The 24,099-nt window shown below is 47.9% G+C and overlaps 1 protein-coding gene across 1 annotated transcript in view; it reads left to right on the forward strand.

Moving 5' to 3' along the window:
• The first annotated feature begins 5,612 nt into the window (after positions 1 to 5,612).
• The window catches only part of LOC142588796 (sperm-specific sodium:proton exchanger-like), a 62,732-nt gene continuing 44,245 nt past the window's right edge, over positions 5,613 to 24,099 (forward strand). Inside the window, exons 1-8 of the mRNA XM_075700616.1 lie at positions 5,613 to 5,809; positions 8,568 to 8,714; positions 10,329 to 10,494; positions 12,600 to 12,681; positions 16,143 to 16,342; positions 18,359 to 18,460; positions 20,701 to 20,787; positions 23,105 to 23,199. Coding sequence (XP_075556731.1) covers positions 5,613 to 5,809; positions 8,568 to 8,714; positions 10,329 to 10,494; positions 12,600 to 12,681; positions 16,143 to 16,342; positions 18,359 to 18,460; positions 20,701 to 20,787; positions 23,105 to 23,199 — 1,076 coding nt within the window. The remainder of the gene's footprint in view (positions 5,810 to 8,567; positions 8,715 to 10,328; positions 10,495 to 12,599; positions 12,682 to 16,142; positions 16,343 to 18,358; positions 18,461 to 20,700; positions 20,788 to 23,104; positions 23,200 to 24,099) is intronic.

A 24,099-nucleotide genomic window follows, 5' to 3' on the forward strand; every position in this document is an offset into this window, starting at 1 on the left:
GCCTGCTCATGTCGTACCAGGAGCCCATGGTCATCAGCGACGTCATCACGCCCTCGCCGTGTGAGTACAATGGCTGGTCGCACGACAGGACAGTTTCAACAAATACACGCACAGCTCTGCAAGAATGTTTTATTATTCTCACTTCGGGGATGGTCAGTTCATAAAAGTTTTAAAATATTACGAGATAATAAAGAAATAGAAAAGTCGAATAATATTAATTATTTTTCTTTCTACAATGCCGAAAGAGCCACTCTTACCGTACCGTTCAGTTGGCACGATATGTGTAGTACTAGGGGGAGATGTAGGTTATGTGTGAATGCGTGCAGAGGCAAACATGTGCCCTGCAATGAAGCAGGCTGAAACGCACTCCCTAGGTAAATAATTAAGGCATTGATTGATTGATTGATTGATTGATTGATTGATTGATTGATTGATTGATTGATTGATTGATTGATTGATTGATTGATTGATTGATTGATTGATTGATTGATTGATTGAGTGAGTGAGTGAGTGAGTGAGTGAGTGAGTGAGTGAGTGAGTGAGTGAGTGAGTGAGTGAGTGAGTGAGTGAGTGAGTGAGTGATTTATTGCTTGATTTTGTTCATCGCAAATAAGCATGGGAGGCTATGAATCCTGCCGTAGTTGACAGCTCTCGAATGTTGGCGACCAGGACACGGGATTGGCAGCTCAGAGCTCTTCTAATTGAAAAGCAGAGCTCCGTAATCGCTATGTCACCGCGACGAGGTCACTATTAAGCTACCTTTACCGAGGTCTAAGGTCATATGTGTACGTAGGAGCACGCAAGATGTGCAAGAACACAGGGCTCGAAGCTTCAGAAAGTACTGTATTGCAAACTTGTACGTAACAAAGTACAATTAATTAATTAATTGCCATCAATTGTATTAACTGGCAGCTTTTTCTATTGACCAATTCCGTTTTTACTCGCTAACGCTAACCGCAATTTAATTACTTTCTTCGGTAACCAATTACACGTAATTAGTAACCTTTTTGACACGACAGGCTCATTAACGGCAACGTAGCTTTGAGCACTTGAATTTGGTGGCAACTGCAGTACAACGCCTGCAGTTATGCCACGCCGAACGGCTCCTGGATGCGCAAGTTTAGACAGGCAGACCCGGCGCTCGGTATTGTCACCTCACTCGAAAAATCACGTGGACTGTATCACGTGACAATCTGCATCTCGCGCTGGTTTCGCTTTTCTGTGCGGCACAAGCATCACCACATCGGAACGCCCATGCTCAGTGCGTTTAGATTGCTCTTTTCTGTATTGTCAGTGGATAATTTCCGAACCTTCGTTCGCTAAGTTTTCCGTCCGGTGTTAGTATTTTAGAACATCGCCCTTCCCTGCAACACGCACATTTAGCAAGGTTTGCATGCTGGTGCTGACGTCCTCACAAAAAAAAGAAGAAGAAAGTGAGGCAAGATGGACAACGAAAATGTTGAACAGCACATTATTAGTGAACATAAATAACACGCCAAGAGTTGCAGAGTACGCATTTCTACAGCCAAGCAGGCTGGTTCTATTACCTGTACTTGTATAATGTTATGAACAGTTGCGAGGAAAGTAATGTAAATGTAATCGATTACATTTTGATAACTGCTGAGTTACTTTCCCGTACAGTAATTGGTCACCGTAACCAATTACGTTTTTAACTAAGCAATCGTAATCGTAATCGGTTACATATTTTTTTTTTCTGCAACCTGGGCCAGTCTGCTCTACTTTCATCACTTTTTTCGTTCCCTACTCATGAACTCGTTGTTTTTCGCTCTTTGCGTTGCGATGCGGCCACGCTGGACAACAGTCAAGGCCCGCATCATGGAGACAGTGTTGGCCGGCGAGGCGCTCGTGTCCACCTCCCTCTTCTTCTTCTGGGAGGTGGTCGACAACGCCTGGGACAGCGTCAGCGCAACGCGTAAGTGATAACGGGGGGAGGTGTCGTAGCCATTGTAGGCCGCGAAAGGCCGTATCAAGCCAGTTTTTTTTTTTTTTACAACCTACGGCAGCGACCAATGCATGCGCTTAACGTGAAAGAATATCGTCGCATTTGTTTGTTGTTGCAAGCATCCACGCTGCTGCGTATGTCATTAACCTGTGCGCACAGTAAAGCAGGAGGAAGCCCGGACACTTTCTACATGATTGAGACAGCCAAATGTGCTGTGCAAGACGTATACTTGTTTTTGCTTGTGCGTTATACAATTGAAAAAAAAAAATACAACAAACTTGTGAGACCTCGCAAAACCAGATTTCCAGTGAAGCTGTTTCTTTCAAGCAGTTTTCAATAAGAATTTCAGTTGCCTGTGATCAAACCACTTAATTTAAAGCGTTGCCCGCTTATGACTAGGTCATACTAGCCCGGTGGAAACATTGGCCGCATTGAACTTTTTCCGGCACTTATTAACAGAATCTCTTTTAAAGACAGTAATCTATCCACATGTATTTTTCTTTGCGAAAATATTTGTCTGAATGTTTAATCCAATTTTGCTAAATTTGACCTTGGTGGTTTTCGCAGTTACACCAAAGCAGTGGGTTAAATTCTGAGTTGTTCGTAAAATATAGTTAAACTACGGATCACTTGCATGCTTAAGTTGATGGTAAAATGTAATCAGTCTACAAGCTTTGAACTGCGTCTACACATGCCCCATGACCTGGCCCTAAGTTTTTGCAAATGGACGTAAACAAATTGTCTTGTTTGACCGCCGAGGGCACCGAGGAAACCTAGTACGAACTTCGTATTACGCATAAAAATAAAAAAAAACAGGAGGGCTCTGTAATTCTTTACAACACTTATGATTATGCAAGAATCGTTAATGTTTCACCACACAATACTCTTAACCTGGCCCCCCTTTACATCAAGTATAAACTTGGCGTAACGTATAGTTCTCTCGAGACATTGGGAAACAAGATTTTTTTTTTTGTACCCAGGAAACAAGATTGGAAACAAGTTCATTTTTAAGAAACAGTGAAAACAGGTATATAACGGCTTATAAACAGCATTGGGTGATTATGGCAAATCAGTTCTGCTGAAGCCCGCAAGGTGGAGCAAAGTGTATTAAAAGGAAATAGTGATCCTGTCGATTGTAGCAGGCAGCTATAAAGTAAATCCGTACGGGTTTCTCAGAAGGAAATTTTTGTTGTTAAACATACATTAATGCCTGGCATAACTCGGACCAGGACGATTTCTTTTTCAGCTGCGAAGCTTTCTTTTATTTTTTCTGAGAAGCTCTTATGGGTTTCCTTTGTAGCTTCGGGATAAAGTCGGGTGGATGACAATTCTTTTTCTGCCATTGGGCAATGAAGTTACTGATATTCAAGACTGTTACAAATTTTTGTTTGTGCTGTATTGCTCGCTTTTTTTGCACTGCGATATTCTTCAATAGCTTGGTGCGCATGCAGGGTGTTTCAGAAAGTGACGTTCGAAATTCCTTAAGCATAGGAAAGGTGGATGCTTAAACGATTTCTCCGGGGTTGCTCTTGCCACGGAGACGTAACATGCTAATATTGCTCGAGGTATTGCAATTAAAGAAATTTCTAATATTACGCTAATCGACATGTTAACGCTCACACGACCAATCGTAATGCAAGGTTGAAGCTCATTTTTCGAAGAGCTTTTAGCTTGTTCCAGAGGTGCTAAAAAGCTAATGCTGACCCGCCACGGTAGCTTAGTTACTATGCCGTTGTGCTGCTGATCCTCGAGGTCACGGTATCGATCCCGGATTAATGCACATTGATTAATTTCTGTAATGGAACGTGAAACGGAAATACCCTACATGGTGCATGCTGCCAATTTACACCGCTGGAATCGTAGCGCAAGAGCAGAGGCGCAGCCGAGTGTGTTTGCCCGGGCTGCAGTTATAGTCATATAGAGAGAGATTAGTTATATATAGACATAATTGTACATAGATATCTTAGTTATGTAGTTAGTCTGACCCTCCTAATGGAAGGCGCTGTGCGCACGCCTTTGGCCGTGGCGTACGTGTACAGTTCAAACTCACTTTAACGACCACGTTCCCCCCGCGAAACATTTATTGTTCGTTGAATGACTGAACGGGCTGCGCGAATAACTTTTTTTCTTCGGGCATTTATTTCGTGTTTCAAGAAAAGTTTCTTCGAGGTGGCGCCCTATTGACGGTTAAAGGAGGGTGCAAGCGCCCTATTTTGGGCGCTTGCAACATTTTGACATTTTGTTGTTAGCTTATGTATTTTGAGATGTATGAGAGCAAAATCTTCCGATAACCTAACTAATACCGCATTAGGTCCTGCATTTGCGGGGCCCGTTGTGGCAGTATGAAACACTACTTTGTATAAGGTATGCTTAACCCATTTCACATTTACTTCATTGTACCCGATACTACAATAGAATTTGTTTCAGGTTACGCAATGTAAAGAAAACGCAATTACATAGCTCTATGAAGATGGTCCACTACGGGAGCATTAACACACTGAATTAACCTAATACGAATTTGTCTTACCGCTTGTAGATGTTTCTGCAATCTTAAATTGTTTAAGACAGGGATGGATGAAAAAGTCGCCGTTTCGTCTGAAAGGTGAAGCATCGACTGTGATGGTAAATTAGTGGATAGCTATACGATGTAAGGTTAGTAGTTTTATCGGCCATATAGATTTGTAAACATAGGCATACTAACTAAATTAACAAGCATATAGTTTCATGCGTGCACAAATAAATATGAACACATCTCGCTCGATGACAGCGGAAACTCGTTGTGAAAACGCTGGAGTGAGGAAGCGCGGCAGCAGCAGTGAGCGAATTTACCTTCGTACTGCCTCTCTCTTAAACGCGAACGAAGTGGCGAGAACACAGCGCACACGAAGCTATGAGCCCCCGGTACACCTTTAGGTACACCCATACTCTGTACTCATAGCAGATCGCTTTCAAGATGCGCAGCAGCCGCAGGAGTAAAAGGCACTCCCTCTCCCTACCATCAGTGTCTTGCGCGCGACGGAAGACGGCGCGCTTCCTCCCCGCTTTCCTCCCTTGCGCGCACGAGATATTGAGCCGCCATCGTCAGCTCACCTTCGCACGCTTGCACTCGCACATACAACAGCACGCGGCCACGATGTTATCACCATTGGACTTTATGGCGAACATCACGGCGACGGCGACGGCAGGAATGCACCTGGGGTGTCAATATCACAATAAAATGGAACAAGACACAAGAAGCGCTAATTTCAACTCATTTATTCTTAGACGGCGATATGCGTAACATGGTATGCTCGTTTTAAGTGCGCAAATTTTGCCAAGTAACCAATTCTTTGTTTGATGGAGCGAGGGAATTACTGACACAATCACTACTTGTAACTGTATAATCTGCATAACTATATAAGCAAACTGTGTAATCGCCATGCCTTCGATGATATCCCTGGTGCACTTTTCCGCGCTCGTATACCTACGATTTTCATCACTAAAGTAAGTTCGCCGTGAATAACTAACTTCTTTCCCATGTTTGCCGCCGTGACTGAAGTGCTCTCCTTTGCCGAAACGTCGTCGCTTGCCGTGTGTCACAGGGGTGGCCACGTGGTTCGCGTGGTTCGTGCTGGGCAGCCTGGTGCTGGGCAAGGCAGTGGGCCATGCCATGGCATACGTGCTCGACCACCTGCACTACGAGGCGACGCTCATGTGCAGCCTCTCGCTGGCCTCCGTGTACATCACCTACTACCTGGCTGACCTGTTCATGTTTCGCGGAGGAATGCTGGGCGTCATCGCTATGGGCCTCACCATGAAGTCGTGCGCCACCTCAACTGCCATGACCGACGACGAGCCGTTCCTCAGGTGTGTGTGTATGCAATTGGTTTGGTCATTGCGATAAACGTTCAACGCGTTCTATTCCTGCCATCGTCGAAACATTAGAAGTCAGCGCCACATGGATGGCTTACCCGACAGGTTCTCGCTGTGACACAAGTTTGACTCTTTCATGGGAAGCCAACAAACAAAGGCACCAAGTACAACATAGGGGAAAGTACTCGCACTTATTAATTGAATTAAAGAAATTATAAATTAAAAATTAAAATGGATGAGAGCCCAACTAGCCGCCGGTGGGGAATGATCCTCGCATTGCGCGTGCGATGCTCTTACCAATTGAGCTACCGAGGCGCCGTCTTCCCATCCGCTTTCAGGGGTAATTTTTACGTTTTACTACTGTAACTAACCCTGGGAGTGTTAGCCCGCGCCACCACTCACAAACCTTGGCGGCGGATGTGGAACATCCTTTCTGCCGCCGGCGTCGCGAGTACGTGATCTTTTTGGGTGAAGGCAATCTTTCAATAAACCCACACATGCTACCTGAAGAGATCAATGTTGCCGGATTCAAGATCCGCGTTATGTAATGAACGAGAAGAAAGAGAACCGAGTGTCCCAATTTTTATTAATCCTGTCATAAGAAGCCAACAAAGACACCAAGGACAACATACGGGAAATTACTCAAGCCACGATACAGCTGCTTTTTCGCCCATCTCCTCAGCCATGTGATGTAGTACATGTCTGGAACGGTAATACATAAACTAACTACTTATTATTAATACGAACTAACTACTTACTATTTGAATTAAAGAAATGATAAATTAATGTGAGTGAAAATGGATGAAAACACAACTGGCCGCAAGGGAGGAACGATCCCACCTCTTTGCGTAGAGTACAAGTAATCTCCCCTATGTTGTCCTTGGTGTCTTCGTTTGTTGCCCTTCTTCTGATAGGATTAGTAAAAATCGGGCCCCTCGGTTCCCTTTCTTCAAGTTTGACTGTTGTTACATAAAGTGGAGCATTTTGACATAGTGTGAGGCAAACGTTTTCATGTGCAGGTACTGGCAGTAGTACGCAGAGTACCGCGATTCAGGGCTTCGCAGCACCGAATCGTGCATCGCGCTATGTGCGATGCATGTGGCTAATTTCAGTATTTGAGCCATAAGGGACTTTACAGGGCGGGCAGTACTCGTAGCGGTAGGTAGGCAGTAACAAATAGCAAATACGATGCCGGCAGTACGCTAGGAACTCTATTCGTGTGCATCTTCTGATAGCTTTCGACCGTGAGCATCAGCAATTTCGGAAAGTGTTGGAATATACACACGGTAACAATTTGCGCAGCAGTATGTGGCTATAGACGAGCAGGCCTTCATCGGAAGTTCGAGTCAAGTGTCCCGAGATTTTGTGACATTAACTGAGCAGCAGTTTTGGGGTGTGCTACCGTGGAAGACATCAGGATTGGTGAGTTCCTCGTGGTGCGCTGCGCTGCCCTCTCACATAACTGCGGGAAGTGCCGCTATAGGTACCAAGTCGGCGACGTCGTACGAGATATTTGTTGTGTAGTCCTCTAAGTAACTTAATCATCCGGCTTATCAGGGCAGATAAGCAGTCTGGGGTGTGCTGTCTCTATCGCGATTTCAAGTGCGCGTGCAAAGTACGAATAGCGACGTTGTGACGACCATGAAAAGCTTCTATGCAACAGAGCGAGATCGAGGGCTCGGTTACTTAGGTTTTTTTTTTTTAATACGAAGGTAAACGCAGAGCATGCAGGGGTATGGGATGCGGGATGCGAGCTAATAAGGATGCTTAAATAATTGAGAAAAGATTTGCGGATTTAATGAAGTCCAAGAGGGATCGATAATGTTAGTTGCAACCGCATTATAAGCCTACATGCAGCGAAGGCAAAGAAAGGGGAGCTGAAATCACCTGTGCTGTTAATCGAGACGTATAGGAATGACAAGGTAATGTGGAACGAAAGTGGTTGAAAAAACAACTCGCTGCAGGTGGGTACCGAACCCACATCTTTCGCAACGTGCATGCAATGCTCTGCCATACGAGTCACCGCTGCAGTCATTCTCCCGTCGACTTTCTCGTCTACATTGTAGATCCACCGCGGCCATCGCTGTGTATCTTGAACATTCGGTCAGCAAACCCTCGCACTGCTACCTCATGACACCGAAGCTGCCAATGTCGAGATCCTCGCTGTGCAATCAGCGAGAACGAGGAGAATCGACGGGTTCCATTCTTTAAATTTCGACTGAGCACCCCTACGCTTCCCTGGTCTTCATTGTCTGCTGGCTTCGAGTGGTTGTAACTGTACTCGAGATAAGCTTGACTCGAGAGAAAGTTAATTGGAAATCTCAAGGAATGGCCTTTGTTCTGCGGTGCCCTTAAAGGAGGATGCTGGTGAGCGTGCTGCACTTTCCTTTCGGCAGCGTACCTAAGTCTCTTCACCCGCCGTCGTGGCTTAGTAGCTATGGCGTTGCGCTGCCAAGCACGACGTCGCAGGTTTGATCCCCCGGACATATTTAGATGGGGGGCGAAATCCAAAAATACGTACGTTACATGCACGTTAAAGAGCCCCAAGTACTCCAAAGTAATTCCGCAGTCCCCCCTACAACGACGGACCTCACGATTGGATGGTGGTTTTGCAACGTAAAAACCCAGAATTATATTTTTTAAGCCTTATTAGCAGCCGAACGGAGGCACTATGTAAAGTTTCGCTTTACGTGGCTTCAAGTTTTATGGACGCCAAAGTGGTGACCGTGGTTTGTGTCGTCTGCGAGCGCAGATTCTGGAGCACGTACCGGTACGTTCTGTGCGTGCTGCTGACGTTCCTGGCGTCGATGCGCGTCGGCCGTGACCTGATGCACATACGAAACTACGGCCGGCCCGTCTACATGCCCACCGTCTACTGCATGATCCGCCTCAGCAACAGGTCTGGGCAAATTCTCAAAGTGCCGATTTGCTCCCAGCAGCTTTTGACGCGGGCGCTGGTATCGTATTGCGGTTGTTGTTGTTTTTTTTAAACGAAAAGCATTTCTTGGCATCAGTCTACTAGTGGACGCGTGGTCTCGTTCAGGAACGCGACCACGTAAGCGCCATTGATTTCTGCTTGTGCAAGGTTTGTCTAGCTCTTTGTGCAATAGATTAGTGAAAAGTAAGTTGAAATTCGTACAACAAATGAAAATGAAAAAAGAATGTTTCCAAATGCTTCAACTACGCCATCTCAGGCCCCAAGCTTGCGGTTCCTGGCATGTATACAAAACATGATAACTCTTTCTCTGTGAAAACTTTGGCGAATGTGCCTCTAGATGTTTCCGTCTCATGTAGATTTCGGGACATCGAGAAGGGCACCATCTCGGAGGCAGAAAAAGTTTACCGAATTTGATTCCAATAAAACTCAATGTTCTCGTAGTTTGTGAGCAGAAAAAAAAAAAGATGACAATTTCGCCCGAAGGCGAAGCATTAAAACCCGATATCGAGTTTTAGCGCTCCGCTTGTAGGGGGCCTGAGAATGCTACAGCATGACGAGGGAGCACCGCCCGCTTCGATGGTGCATGAGAAGAGACCGAAGGAATACGCGTCGTCGTTGCTTAGCGCGTTTAGATAGATTTAACTTGACGTTTACTAGTCGTTTCACTGAGACCAGGGGATGCGTCACAGTGTGGTACGCACATGGCCTCTGAGCCTGCAGGTACGTGTGAGATCATAACTCTCCTACCAGCCGAGCAATCCAAGAACTTCCGCCCTGGTTACGGCAGATCTGAGTGAATTTGTTTGCACTCGAGAGAGAAAGTTCAGTTCTAGCAACTGTATTAAGTATGATTTCTTTTAAAAGATTAACTGTATGATTTCTTTTAAAGGATTGTCGAAACTTAGTAGGTTTCGAAATAATTGAAGAAAGAAGTTACAACTGCGCAAACTCCGCATCAAAACTTACATGTAGCGGTTCTGTAAACAGCATATGTTGGGATGAAATGCAAAAAAGAAAGGAAACGTTCGTATACTTATATTTATGTAAAAGTTTTAAAAAGTCCGACGTGGTCGAAATTAATCCGCAGTCCCCAACTGCAGCGAGCCTCATGATCATACCGTTGTTTCTGGCGCGTAAAAAGCTCATAATAGGCAGTTTTAGTTTAGCCTACGCTATGCCACTAGCTAAATCTGCCTCTTAAAAATCAATGGGCACTCTGCTGAGCTAAACTGCGATAGGCGAAAGACTATCTATGACTGCCTCCGTTGCTGTTGTCTGAACTGTTCTGCGAACGGACGCCGCCGTGGTCGCGAGCATGGGATGCAATCACAGCCGCAGCGAGGTTTGTCGCCGATGTGCGCGCACCCCCACGCGCATGTCCGCGCTGTCCCGCGCGCCCACTCGCACAGCGCTGCTGACGCGGCGCCTCCTCTCCTTGCTCCCCTCGCCGGTGATCACCGCTTTCCTGCGTCCACCAAGGACTGCGCACGGACACTCATGAGCCACTAAAGGCCTACGCCTTAATATTCTGCGTTCATCTGAGGCGGAGCTGTGCGCAACCTCTCCCCCGCGCAGGGTGATCACCGTGGTGGTGCTGTTCCCGGTGCTCCGGCGCACGGGCTACCAGCTGAGCGCCCGCCAGGCCATGGTGCTCGCCTGGGTCACCCTCAAAGGCCCCGTCACCATGGTGGCCCTGTCGACGAAGGCCGTCGGCGCGTTCACCTACATGCCCTTCGTCGTGGTTGGTCTCGCGCTTTCCACCCTCGTCGACATCTTGCATGCGCGCAGCCCGAAGCGATCTCAAGAGCGGCTGTAACGTAAACCTGGTCCGATCTGTTCATGGCCCCCGAGCAACTGGCCGCAGATTTTGGGGCCGCGCCACCTTCGTCTGTCTGTCGCGCTACGTCCCCGAAAACTGTAAAAAACTCTCCACCCCAACGTGACGTGTTACGCACACTGATTATGCAGGATGAGGCCGAACAAAAGACAAAAAACAAAAGTGTTTCCGATTGTACGCCTTTGTTGCCATTAGCTATCCGCTATTTGTAGAAACTTTTTACCCCCCCCCCAACTCCGCCTGTCTGTCACGCGGTGTCACAAAACCGCGAACACTCACCACGTCAAGGGGACGTGTACGAACGAAAAATGCGTTATGATGCAGAAAAAAAACTAATTTCTTTTTATAACTGCAGACTGCGTCCTTCCGAAAGAAATAGAAGACGGTTGCCCGCCGATCGCTCTGGTACTGACTACTCGGAGCTACCGGCGAGAATGGACTTCTTTGAGAATAACATTCCGCGGCCGTATAACGTTGTCGAGCCCTTTCGGCGCGCACGCCACGTTGCTCTGCTGCAGCTCTACGACGAGGACCCAATTTACAGGTACTTTTATTCCCTGGAACGCCGCGGCGATTTTCGACAAGCCACCGCAACCTAAGCAAGGGAACACGGACCAATCGCAGACGCCGGCACCACTCTCCTCACCTGGTTATCATTTTCGCTGCACTAACTCGGCCCCACCAAAACCCTCTCCACTTCTGCGAGCTTCTCGCCTCTTGTCAGTCAATTAGATAAAGAAAATACATCACGGTTGGCGACGCTGTTCGCTTAGAAATCAGTCACCTTCTATAAGAGAGCAGAGCGTTTGATTTGGCTGTTCAAGCAACGTTGCGGGTCACCGCCCGCGCTTGCTGCAGTGGTTGTAAGACACGTAAATTTGACGTCAATAGAATGGAATAAAATCGGAATTAAATAACGTTAGGTTTAGCGCCAACGTGGTTTTATAAATGGGTAATAAATGGTTTCAAAACGGCCTCTAACGCGAAAATTAGCGTTAGTTTACTGAGACAGCCGCACAGGCTTATGCAACGAAACAAAAATTGCAGATCCTGCGAACATGTAATATATGTGAAAGCCAAACTTTAGTAGTTAAAGCCCCTAATGATATACAACTAGCGGGTATGCGTACAATTGTGTTTATTTTCGTCATACGTAACGTGTAATTTATTGCAGTATACATTTGTTACCGCACAGGTCGCAACTTTGAGGGCATGCAACGTTTCTGTTTGTGCACAAACGCCGTTCACAAGCTATGGCGAATAGCAAACACGTCCCCGGGTGAAATCGCACTGTGAGGCGTCGACGCAGTGATGTCAATACGACGAAGGCGATGTTTTTCGAGGGAGTAATGGTGAGGAGAGGAGGTAGAATTACGACATAGGAGAGACAGAGCTAAGGTTCGACCATCATGTACACCCGTTTCATTCCTGGTCTGTAGGGAAAAGTATGAAAAGAGGCGCTGACACGGCATCTATATCTTCTTGATTTCCGGCTATGGGGAATTTGTCCGGTATACACATGAACTCTTGGGGTCACGTGCGCAGTGTTTCTGGTGGAGAAAATCAACTTTCAAGTTTATCTTCCGTGCTGCTATACATTGTGCCATAAATATGCAAAAGCCTCTTTAGAGCCATATCCAAAGTCTACAGCCTAAACAGATTCTCATCTGACCCGTTGTCTAATACCCATTGTCTTAGACTATTGCGATGTAGACCTACATTCGATGAGTCTTTGGCGAAAATTACAGGCCTAGGACCCAACTTTCAGTCTCGGCCCATAGCGTCGAAGTGTGGTTCTAGACTCACTGCATATATCGGTCTCAGCGGGAGCGCAGCCATCAATATACAGGCATAAAAAGCGTGCGACACATTTGCGAGCACGTGTAACGAATCCTGTGGCGTCATCTAACGCGTCACCTCATCCAATATTCAACCACTCGTTGTTACGTAAACTGGCAAGCGCTCAACGCTTTCGCTCAGTTGAACACGACTTGTGCTTGCCATTGCAGGAGCGCTTTACTCGCGTGTTGGCCGTGATAGAGAGCTGCCTGATTCCGGCGTTCACGGTCACTCCGCTCATGAGGTTCCTCGGTGAGGCCTGTTTGCTGGAGAACGTTCCTCCTTGCACGAACATAACCATTCGGTCTGCAGCAGAACTGATAGTTGGGCGAGTTGGTACGAATTCATAGTAAAATATTTTTGCGCGCACAATTGACAAGGACACAGTGAAGGGGGACGACACACGAGCGCTCGTGTGTCCCCCTTGCCTGTGTCCTTGTCAATTGTGCGCGCAAAAATATTTTACTATGCATTTGGTCTCGCGAATACAACGGCGCGTCGACTGCATCGCGCGGCCAAGTAGTTCTGGCGGAAATTGCCTCCTCGCGGTAGGATTGTGGCTGTTGGCAGGATTTGCAGGAATTTGGCGAGGCTGGCTGATGCTCGCGGCAGAATGTTCTCGCCCATGCTACGAACATAACTACGCTGCTTAAGGGATTACAATGTTATATTACCCTTTTAACAATCTCGAAATGTTTGCTTTATGCAAAGAGAAGAATATGGCATCAGATAAAAAGTAACCTCGAATGAAGGGGGTCGCGTTGTGCATGCGTAATAAAAACTGCCTGCGACGAACAGTGTGTTTTAAGTCCAGGTCACATGTACAGTGCCCACAGAATGAAAAGCGACACGGAGCATTTAGTAGAACCCTGCATACTTGCAAAGTACGCGAGAGCACCGGGTCACGTCGCTAGGAATTTGGTCACCAAAGGTGACGAGGACTCCGACGTAAGTGTACGCGTCAGAATTACGTCGACGTGACACGAACTGCAGCCGGTGGAAACGAAAGCATTACTTAGCCCTAAACTGACGCGTTTCATTCCCTGAACACTGTACACTTACTTGCCCAAGCGCGCTAGCTCGCATCCGCGCGAATGCGCAGACCGCGCAGCGGGGCTCGTGCGCGTCGAAACGCGGCGCGATCCTGGTGACTACGTAACTCCTCTGTGTTCGGGCTGCCCCGCGTCGGTGCACCTGGCTACGCGACTATGGCACGGGACAAGCAACTCTCAGTTTGGCAGGTTTATATCATGCGAGAATGTATTTTCTTTCCTTTTTGCGATGATTTAGTAACTCTAAAGTAAGAGCAGTGACTTCAATAACTATTTAAGCATATTAAATATGCCACTAACTCGGTAAATATAATATGCCACTAACTCGGTATGAAACGATGTCTGCCAAAGCGTCTATGAGCGATATCGCGCGTGAATGCAAATCGTCTTTCATCGCGAGGCGCGGCAGGCGCGGCAGGCGCGTGGAAGCGAGCTTGCGCGCGTCTGCAAGCGTACATGTGGTCTGGGCTTTACACGGGCATGCGGCGCTGCACAATTAGGAGAGACACACGACACGCCATCCTCTCTTACGTCCGCACTAGGCGCGTTCATGTTCCGCACATCGGAGGAATTTATTTAGCAAGAAAGTTCCGTTAATCTTCCACGTGATAAACTTGCTCTTGAACTATGCCAGAAGTGTGCCGGCCGCGTCGCACGCAGCTTCTTATGGTGGTTTGTGACGTATCTATAACTTACACATGGTGCCAGGGATGCAGCTTCTCACTGTACTGGTCCTAGCTCCAACATGGCGGCTAGGATGACGGCAGTGTATAAAATTCACCCCCGCGGGTTAACAATGCTTAACTATCATACAGATGCGATAGGAGCGCTGCTGGGATTTCTACCAGTACCACGACAAAACTGGCAGAACCACAGCGCCAGGCGCCAACGGACGACCTTCTCCAACATGGCGCCTAGTATGATGTCAGTGCCGCCAACTATAGCCACCGGGTCGTTCTCAATGGCCTTCACATCACAATATAGATATATTTTTTATATTGTAATTTAACAATAGAGTTATGCACTGCACTGCTGTCCTCGGGTATCGCAGGACGGTGGTCTTGATGACGTAAAATATCTCCACACTCGTCACTGTTTTGAGCCACACTAATTCCTAATGGCTGCGAAATAAATTTCTTATATACCGGTATGACACGGGGCACGTTCGATCGTGATCTAATTCGATCGGGGTCAAATTTCTCGGTCGCGATTGGCTCACTAATTCGCAAGCCGCCGAAGGGGGCCAATCGCGATCAAGAGATCCGATCCAGATCACGCTCGACCGAGGTCGAAAATGCCCCGTAGGACCGGGGTATTAAAGCTGCATAATTCCTCCACCGGAAGAGTTGACAACACACTACCAATCACCCATAGAGCTCAGTAGGGCAAGGCACAACACAAGAGTGCCAAGAGGAACGGAGAATAGCAGATGTCAGAGCTGTCATGCTGCGAAGTCTCTACTGGGGCAGCAACATACGGCGCTTTTGAAATGAGAAAATGCATTTTTTTTCACGGCGATTGGAGGAAGACAATATCTTTTTTTACGGTGACGTCTTTCCAACGCCGGAGGATACTGTTAACTGTGTGATCATCACCGTACTGACTCGTGTAAGACCCGCTCTCTCGTGTAAGACTTGCATTCAGCTTATTAAGTGGTCAAACTTTCGAAGACAATTTCACCAGGTTTTCAATGCAGCGGGGTTCCGTATCAGTTGATAACGTCGGCAAAGGTTTAAATTGCTGGAATATCTAACAGTATAGCTACACCAAAAACGACCATCTTTAGCAGGTTACCGATGATACAGTAAGCTCTGGTGACGATGGCGGCGACATCGATAGCGAGAGCGATGAAGAATCAAGCGTAGCTAGATCAATTGTTCAGAATCTGGATTAAATGCATGTGCAGTGCGTAGACAGAGTGTGCATTATTCTGTGCATCATTCGACGTTAGTTTTAGCCGGTAGTCTTCCACGCGACTCGTGTATAGACTGCTTGCGCTGACGTCATCCTATCCATGGTAGCGTGTATAAGCGCGACTGTACGAGGACGTATAGGAAGAAAAAGATACACAGACAACAGCGCTTATACATGGATACCATGGATTCTAACCAACTAGCCCGCCAGCGTGTTTTAACCAAGGTCATCCTAGCCGCCATGTTGGTGGACCAGCAGAGTGAGAAGCTGCGTCCGTGTCGTCACGGGCAAGTTGCCTATAAGCTGCATTATGCCCAGATTCCGAAAATAAAAGTTCGCGTCTCGCACTAGTAAGTCCGATGGATGACGTTGTTAAGTTTACGCTTCATCATCATCATCATCAGCCTGGTTACGCCCACTGCAGGGCAAAGGCCTCTCCCATACTTCTCCAACAACCCCGGTCATGTACTAATTGTGGCCATGCCATGCCTGCAAACTTCTTAATCTCATCCGCCCACCTAACTTTCTGCCGCCCCCTGCTACGCTTCCCTTCCCTTGGGATCCAGTCCGTAACCCTTAATGACCATCGGTTATCTTCCCTCCTCATTACATGTCCTGCCCATGCCCATTTCTTTTTCTTGATTTCAACTAAGATGTCATTAACTCGCGTTTGTTCCCTCACCTCACCCACCCAAGTTTACGCTTACAGCGTACTACATAGAACACGTTGCAAATGCGAAACTGCAGGTATGCTTCAGCTGGACGCCCCCGAGTCGGCGCGAGTGCGGCGCTCCATGAAGTCCATCTGGGGCGCGGCGGCCAAGTCTCGAGAGCGCCAGCGTTCCCAGCGCAACTTCAGCGGCGCCGACTGGAAGTGGATCGAGGAGCACATCTACCTGGCCGACTCGCTGTCGCTCGGATACCGGCTGGAGAAGGCCGAGTCGCATGTACGCGCGCGCGCGGCCTAGTGCAGCGTGATCTTCCTTCAGACATGCAATGACGCGACGGCATAAGCGGCCTTTGCCTAAGCTTACTTAGATTGTTGAAATTAATGTTAGCCCGCAGGCTTTTCGATATACACTGCGTCTGAAATGCGGCTTTACACGTTTAATTGTCGCAGCGTACGGGGCGGAAAGAGGTGCGCGTTTGGCAAGGATGAAGTACCTGCTAGTAGTTTACGGCCACTAACACCATAAGTGTCTCGCTCTAGATCGGAGGCGGGTAAAATTGAATGAAAATTATGTTACGGGTTTAACTTTCCTAAGCTGCACAGTGGTTTATGAAGAACACCGTTGTGGGACGGGCTTCGGGATTAATATGGACCACCCGGGGTTTTTTTAACTTGCACCGAAAGTACGATAACCGAGTTTTTCTTTCTTCCGCGCTCTTTCGAACGTGGCCACCGCGACTGAGACGTGAATTATTTCGCGGTAGAAGGGACGCAATCCGCATTATAGGTTTCTACGTGGCCTTTTTTTTTCTGTCTCCCGCCGTGATTAACTGAACCCAATACTGCTTAAGTTGGGCGATCTGCACGACACAACATGAATCAGCATGGCCCAACCACGTGGTCACTGTGATGTGTGCAAGAGACAGCAGTCGGCCGCGCAACGGGGGCACAAGTAGAGAAAGCCACCGAGGAAAAAGAGAAGCGAGAGGACGAAGAGGAGAGAGCATGGGAATGCACGCTCTTCCCCTCACTATTAGCATACGTTTGTTGGGACCATGGTGTAAAAAAAATTATTGCCCCCTCTCTGCCGTACCGTCAACCTTAGCGCGTGGTGGTGTAAACCTATACCCCGTGGACTGTGTTGTGTACGTCCGTCCTGCGTCCGGTGTTCATATCGGCGCCGCCGCGGTCGACGTGAGTGAGTCCGCGCAGGTGGGTGGTTGGGACATGCGCAGTGGCAATCACGTCTGGCACAGCTCCAGATTTTTCTCGTCGTCGTCGCTTACTGTGGTGCGTGTTTCTGCAAGTCTCTGCGGTGAGAATTATGCAGACGGGCTCGTACAAGCGTCGCGACCGAAGGCGCCACGTGAAAATGACGGCACGCACTCTTAGCCGGCAGCGTGCAGCTCGGACCAGGGTGGCGGTACAGACTTTTTAACTATTCGTTCATCGTGGGCTCCTCTATGTAAGTGGGACATATTCGAAGAAATGTTCCACTTACTGAGTGGCAGTGTATGTTGAATGAAAGTCCCTGAGGGCGTCGGCTCGGCTTCAGGTGGAGCTGCTTGCCTCTGCTACTACATTACCCATCTTAATGTTGTTCCACACAGGTTCCACTAAGTGGAACATATCGTTGCAAAAATGTTTTAGTTACCCAGTGAAACTTGCGTAAAAGAAGATTACTGTACGAACGCCTCATCCCACCACGGAACGTGCCTCTGCTTTTGCAAAGTCATGTGTGCCCACAGCTCATGCTCTGCTCATGTTCTCAACATTACAACTGAGTTGCGACACGAAAAGATTGCACTGAAATAGACGATCCCAGTACTGCGGCGGAAGAGGCGATGAGGATGGCCGCGTTCAGCAAGGATTGGGTAAGCAATGCGAATGCTGATAATTTGCACGTGAGACGCTTGTCGAGAACAACAATGCAACGGACGCATGTCAGTGGCATTGGGCAATAGTTTGATAAGTCACTCAGAGAAGCGACGTTTCGCAGAGAACTTGATATTTTGCGAGCCTCCATGAGCGATTAGGGTAGCGCAGCTCGGCGATGTGAACCGGCTCCTAGATATACGACTGGACTGGGCCGCCTAACCTACGAGGTTATAATTTTGTGATAGTTCATAGCCTAGAGTGTCTCTTGGTATTGGATTATAACCGTGTATAAAACAACATGGGGCTTTCGACAGTTGTTTGCGTTTATCTCCTTTTTTTTTTAAACACCTCGCCAACGTTGTATACGTCCATTGTTCGCGAAACTCCCAAACCACAATGGGTATTGCGTTCGCAGGAACCATTAAAACCAGCGAAAAGAAAGACGCAGCGAAATATGTCCAGCAGGCTCAACCGGATGACCAAGGTCATGTTCAAGGACGAATTCACAGACCGACAAGTGAGTGCACGAACGTGAACATTAATGAATATCTACATCGCGAAAAGGCCGCCTTGTAGTTAGGTGCTTAACCCTTTAATGACGGCTCATATAAGTACACCAAAAAAATTGTTCTTGATCTAGAAGTGAAAAACCACATCGAGCATAAATATAATCAAAGAAAATAAAAATATTTTGTGGTAACTGTTTCAGCAAGAGAGACACCAGGCAGAAAAGTGGAAGCGGGCTTCATCTGAAGCCACCTATGGCTTTTTTTTTAGACCGCTCTCGTTACATGTGAATCATTTCATTTGCTTTTCATCCCGTGTGTGACACCAGTGCATCCGGAGATGTCACATCGCTATGTCCTCTAACCCTGCTTTCAAAAGAGAGAAGTGTACGCCCCATGCGAGCGATCTTGCGCGCGACAGCGACAAGCGATGTGATGGAGATGGCTGTCGCGTTCGCTCGTCGCATACTAGTCGTACCCCATGTGAGCGACGATTTTAAGTGACGTCACCCCGGTGTTGCTAGTATGAGGGCAGTAAATACGCGCCGAAGCTAGCGTGACGCGTGCTTTATTAACTTGAGTTTATGTATTTTACTGTAAAAAGCAGCATAAAATATTTCTAAGGGTCTTGCAGTAGGTTCTTATCCTTGCACGTATAAAAATTCAATCGCTTCCTCCTTCCGTCCGACAATCGGTAGTATTTGAGTGATGTACATACCGTTCCGGCTTCCCAGTATTGGCTACTCGCTCATAGCACTTCCGGGCGACGAGCGACGGATTCTAGATTTCTTGAACAGAGCGATCGAGCGACAAGACCGAGCGATCTGTTCAAGTGACGGCCCGTTTTGTCGCTCTAAGCCATCGCTCGTCGTCGTCGGCCACAAAATCGCTCTCATGGGGTTTAGCCTAGAAACAGGTCAACCTTCTTCCACTCCGTCCCTGCGTTGCTGCTCTAAACCAACAAAATGACGCTTGCCGCCTGCCTTTCGGCGTTGCCCGAATACATTTAGTCAGGAACGTCGCACTCAATACCGAAACTGGGCAAGAAAAATAAGCAGCAGAACCAACGATTTGAAATCTATATACAGCGAAGCTTTGTGAGTTCATCGAGTGTCTCAACACGCGAACACACACACACACACACACACACACACACACACACACACACACACACACGCACACACGCACACGCACACGCACACACACACGCACACACACACACGCACGCACGCACGCACGCGCACACACCCACACACAAGCGCGGGCGCAGACAAATTGTATGGAGCCTTTTGTTAAGCGGAGTGGCTGATTTCTAGCAAGTACGACGGACACCTTGAACGCATCATGGTTTCTGAGGCAGCACGCGCATACGTACGTAGCGCAATTCGAATCTCTATATGCAAGAAGCGTTTATTTCCTCCTTACCGTGCAGCAGTTGATGCGCGAGGGCGAGCTTTCTGGTTGCTGTCAGTCTTTTTTTGCCCCGCATGGCCGGCGCCGCCACTGTCGCGGATGCGCGGAGGCGAGCGCCATCTGGTGGTGGTGCAAGAAACCCAGCGGCAGGCACGGCGCGTGTACTCCGCTGTGATCGGTTAACCTATTGGCAAGACAACAGCAAGACCGCAGCACCCACGTTCACGAGACCCAGCGAGGTTTTCAAAAATTTCGCTTTTTCGGAGTGAAATAAGTTTCATTTCACTCCACGCACGCTGTAGCGCGATTTTCTCTTCTAGGTCACCCAGAGTACACATATTGTTCTTCATTTACAGCTTTCTGTCAAAATAAGCACCGTGGAGGCATTTTAGTACAATTCCGTTAATCAACTTCGCATCATGCACGACAGCATACAATTTAGGCTTCGCGCAAAGCACAGGTGCATCGGAGCGATGGGAAAAAGTGTGACTGAAGGCGATATTTGTATTTTCTTGTATACTTACGAATATCTGCGTTTTCTGACGGTGCTTTTGCTGCAATATCAATCTTTCTTTCTCGTTTTGTTACTCCTTAATGGAAACCAGTATTGCATATTATTAGTATTGCAGTTAGTATTGCAGTATTGCATTAAGGGGCTATTCAGTATTTGAAATGTCCATAGAGTAGTCGTTTTTAAACTGTCGTGTGCCTTCACTGCACTGGTGGGTCAGCGAACAAGTGCTTTGCGCTTACGTTGACCCGAAAACCGATTTGTACTTGTATATGTATAAATGAAGATCACAATGAGCTGAACTGAATTACCTGTGTGCTCCCACAGGGCTCGTCCATCTGCGTCGTACCCGGCCGCGGCACCGCCATCAAGGCCTACATGGAGGTCAACAGGAACATCCGCACGCTACAGTCGGTCAGTGCTTGAAGCTCCATAACCGCGGTGCGCATGTCGGGGCTTGAAGCGGCTGCACTGTCTAAGCGAGGTCCTCTTTCCTACAAAGCACACGACGACCACATGCTCAGAAGAGAAGTTAATGAACGGGTGCTCACTGTTAACTTCATCTTTCAACTCTGAATTACCAAAAAAGTAGTCTTAGGAACGCCAGCGATCAATGTTTGGCGTAGATGTTCAATTTGAAAACGAAACTACCTGGACCCACTTTCGGTGTGTTTTTTGCGTGCGATGGCAATCTTAAAGCGCTATCGCTCTGACGTACCTTTTTTTTTCGTCAGTATTAGCGCTCATGAGCCAATTTTCGGACAAGCGATATGCAGAAAACGATCAGAGGATCAACGTCAAGGCCAGGAGAGAGTTTCCCTGTAGACCCACTGAGATACACTGCTGGGGCCACCATCGGTAGGAAGAGCCAAACAGAGCTTCGCTTTAAAACGTATTCTGTGATTGTGCGAAGCACTTGTGCGCTCTCTGGTCAGTGTTTTCCTCGGTGATGGCTATAAAGAGCGATATGCGGCATATGACACGGTCCCGCGACGTTTGCGACCCCACCGGGTTTGTTGTTGCCATGGTTACGCTACGTATGTCGTGTTTTGCGTACCCAAGCGTCACTGGGTGATAGTGACACCAAATAATTGCGAATATTGCTCGCAAATAGTACAGGCTTCGAGTTACTGCAAATTTCACCCTCCCTGAGAATTCGGCGGTGTCTACATGTGACAGCGAGCCACCAACGTCACGTTCGTGACTGCCTCGGTTTGTTTTCTACTTGTTTTACGCTCGGCGCTAGCCGTTGGAGCACATGCGTTGTATACTAGTCGCGTCGAGTCTTGTGTCAACGATCCGGTGGAGGAGCGCAGTTATGAATCTGAGGGACGCCGTATAGCGTGGATAAGATCCGCCTCAGTTTAGACTGTTGGGTCTACCTTGACTCGAACGTAAAACGACGCACGCGGGCGTCCTTGCATTGCACCGACTTCGGAGTTCATGACCGCCGCGGCCAGGAATCGGACCTAATGCCACAGAGGAGTAGAATGCTAAGGAGTAGAATGTCGCCGCGGAAGCTAACATTGCGCCGACGACTGGTCGGAGCAAATCGAGGTGGAAGTTGGGGCGACTAATGTTTTACAAGAACGCACAAAGCTCTACTTACTACTTATCTGTGCCTAAAGAAAGCCACCTCCAAATTTCGTATTCATGCAGTTGAGGACAAATGCTTATGAACCGCGGGAACCCAAATAAAAACAACATTTTTTGGGGTGGGGGTGGGGGGGGGGGGATATGCATGTAGGGGCTTGTCCACCACTCACGCGCGAACACGAGAGCACGTGGCCACACTGAGCGTAGTGGAGCCAGTGCAGCTAGTGTATGCAATTAGCAAACCTGTGCAGACGCAGTGATGCCCGGCGACGTGGCTTGTTGTCGTCTACTACAACTTCTGAACTTGTACAGGGTTCCTGCATATTTCGCTTAACGTGTTCGGAAAAAAAGATGTTGCGCTCACCGCTGCACTGTTCTTGCTCAAATTTCGGAGAATGATCGCATTTTGGAGTCTACGTCGTTCAGTGCAACACCCGCCACTGTGATTCGCCTGGTTTTTAATAAAGCAACGTAAATTTGCCTTCGTTTATGGAGATGGGCGAGCCGATGCCGCGACAGCGCAAGCATTAGCAGGCATAAAACTTGTTTTGCCACCAGCCGGCAGCTGCAGAAAGCAGCGTTTCAGGGACGGCTGCTGCGTGTTCCAGAGGAGCGGGCAACACGCGGCAACCCTCCCTGAACGGCTGCTTTCTGTAGCTACCGGCATGCGACGACACAAGTTTATCCTTGCGCTGTCACAACATCGACTCGCATCCCCATAAACGAAAGCAAACTTGCACTTTTTCTTAAAAACCAGTCAGTGAACTGTGCCATGTGTTGCACCGAACGACGTAGACTCCAAAATGCGATCTTTCTGCAAAATTTTAGCAAGAGCAGTGCAGCGTGAGCGCAAAATCTTTTTTTTTTTTTTCGAACACCTTAAGCGAAATATGGCAGGGACCCTGTACAAACTAAGATGTGACGTCTCGTCACTTTTCTGTAGGAGATCCCACTAGGTTGCTTGCACCTAAAAAGGAAGACTTTGTAGGGAGGCAAGGTTATTCAGTGCAATACAGTACAATTTGCTGAACGCGTCTCCTACTATGAGTGAACGGCTTGTTACTTTGCCAGGGCGCTTCAGGCGTGGCCCGTTGCGTGGCTTATCGTTTCCGCATGCTAATACTTCGTCCGGCAGGTGTCCTTGCGGAGGCAGTTTGAGAACGGCATGATCCACCCGGAGACCTACGCGAAGATTCTCACCGCCTTACAGACGAAAGTCAAGGACGAGTCGTACGTATGCCCCAGACTTGTACGTAACTGATTACATGTAATTAACCACTTGTAATCAATAATATTTTGGTAGTTTTGTAGTTTAATGATTTCTTCGTTCACCTCGGTAACGCGCACTGTAATTCAATTACTTCCTTCAGAAGCCAATTACATGGAACCAGTTACTCAGATGAGACAAGCTGTAACAGGCGACGCAGATTTAAGCACTTGAGTTCGACGGGAATATAGTAAACCGGCCGCGGGTTGAAATTAACATCGTTTAAAGAAAGGTGCGAGGACATGTACTTGGATTGCTTCCTGCCCACATAAGCGTTCTACAGCCCCGCCTCGTTCACCTGAGTGTGGCCTGCTTGTAAATGTGCACACCTCTCATAGAAGGCCGTCATAGGCGGCCGCGTAAGAGCCGCTGCTCAGTTCTTCATTTGGTGCAGTTAATGATTTCTCTTGTATGGACAGAAGTCTAAGACCGTCAAAGGTGCGTATCTCTATCTATCGATACATAACCAATGTAGACATTTCCTTTTTTCATAATGCGGACAAACCAGTGCACATATTGGTTTCCCGCCTCCATCGTGAAGGATAGATATGCAGGCAACCGTAGGACGCGCGTGGAAAGTTCGTGGGACCGCACGTGCTCTGCTGCAGGTCTCGTCAACGTTGATCTCGTATTGTAGCATAGACATAGCATGTTCGCCATATAACATGGCCGTGTGAACGGAAGCTTGGGGCCCTGTAACGTAAAACTGTTCTAATCTGTTTTTCATTCCAATCTCCTGACGTCAAATTCGCGTAACAGCCGGCGCAAGCATCGGGCGGTGACCCGCAGCGTTGTTTGAGCAGCTCAATCAAACGCTCCACCGTTTGTAGCAGGTCAAGTTTTTTTTTCAGAGAAAATAACAT

Source organism: Dermacentor variabilis, chromosome 7, assembly GCF_050947875.1.
Source record: "Dermacentor variabilis isolate Ectoservices chromosome 7, ASM5094787v1, whole genome shotgun sequence".
NCBI classification, from domain to species: Eukaryota; Metazoa; Arthropoda; class Arachnida; order Ixodida; family Ixodidae; genus Dermacentor; species Dermacentor variabilis.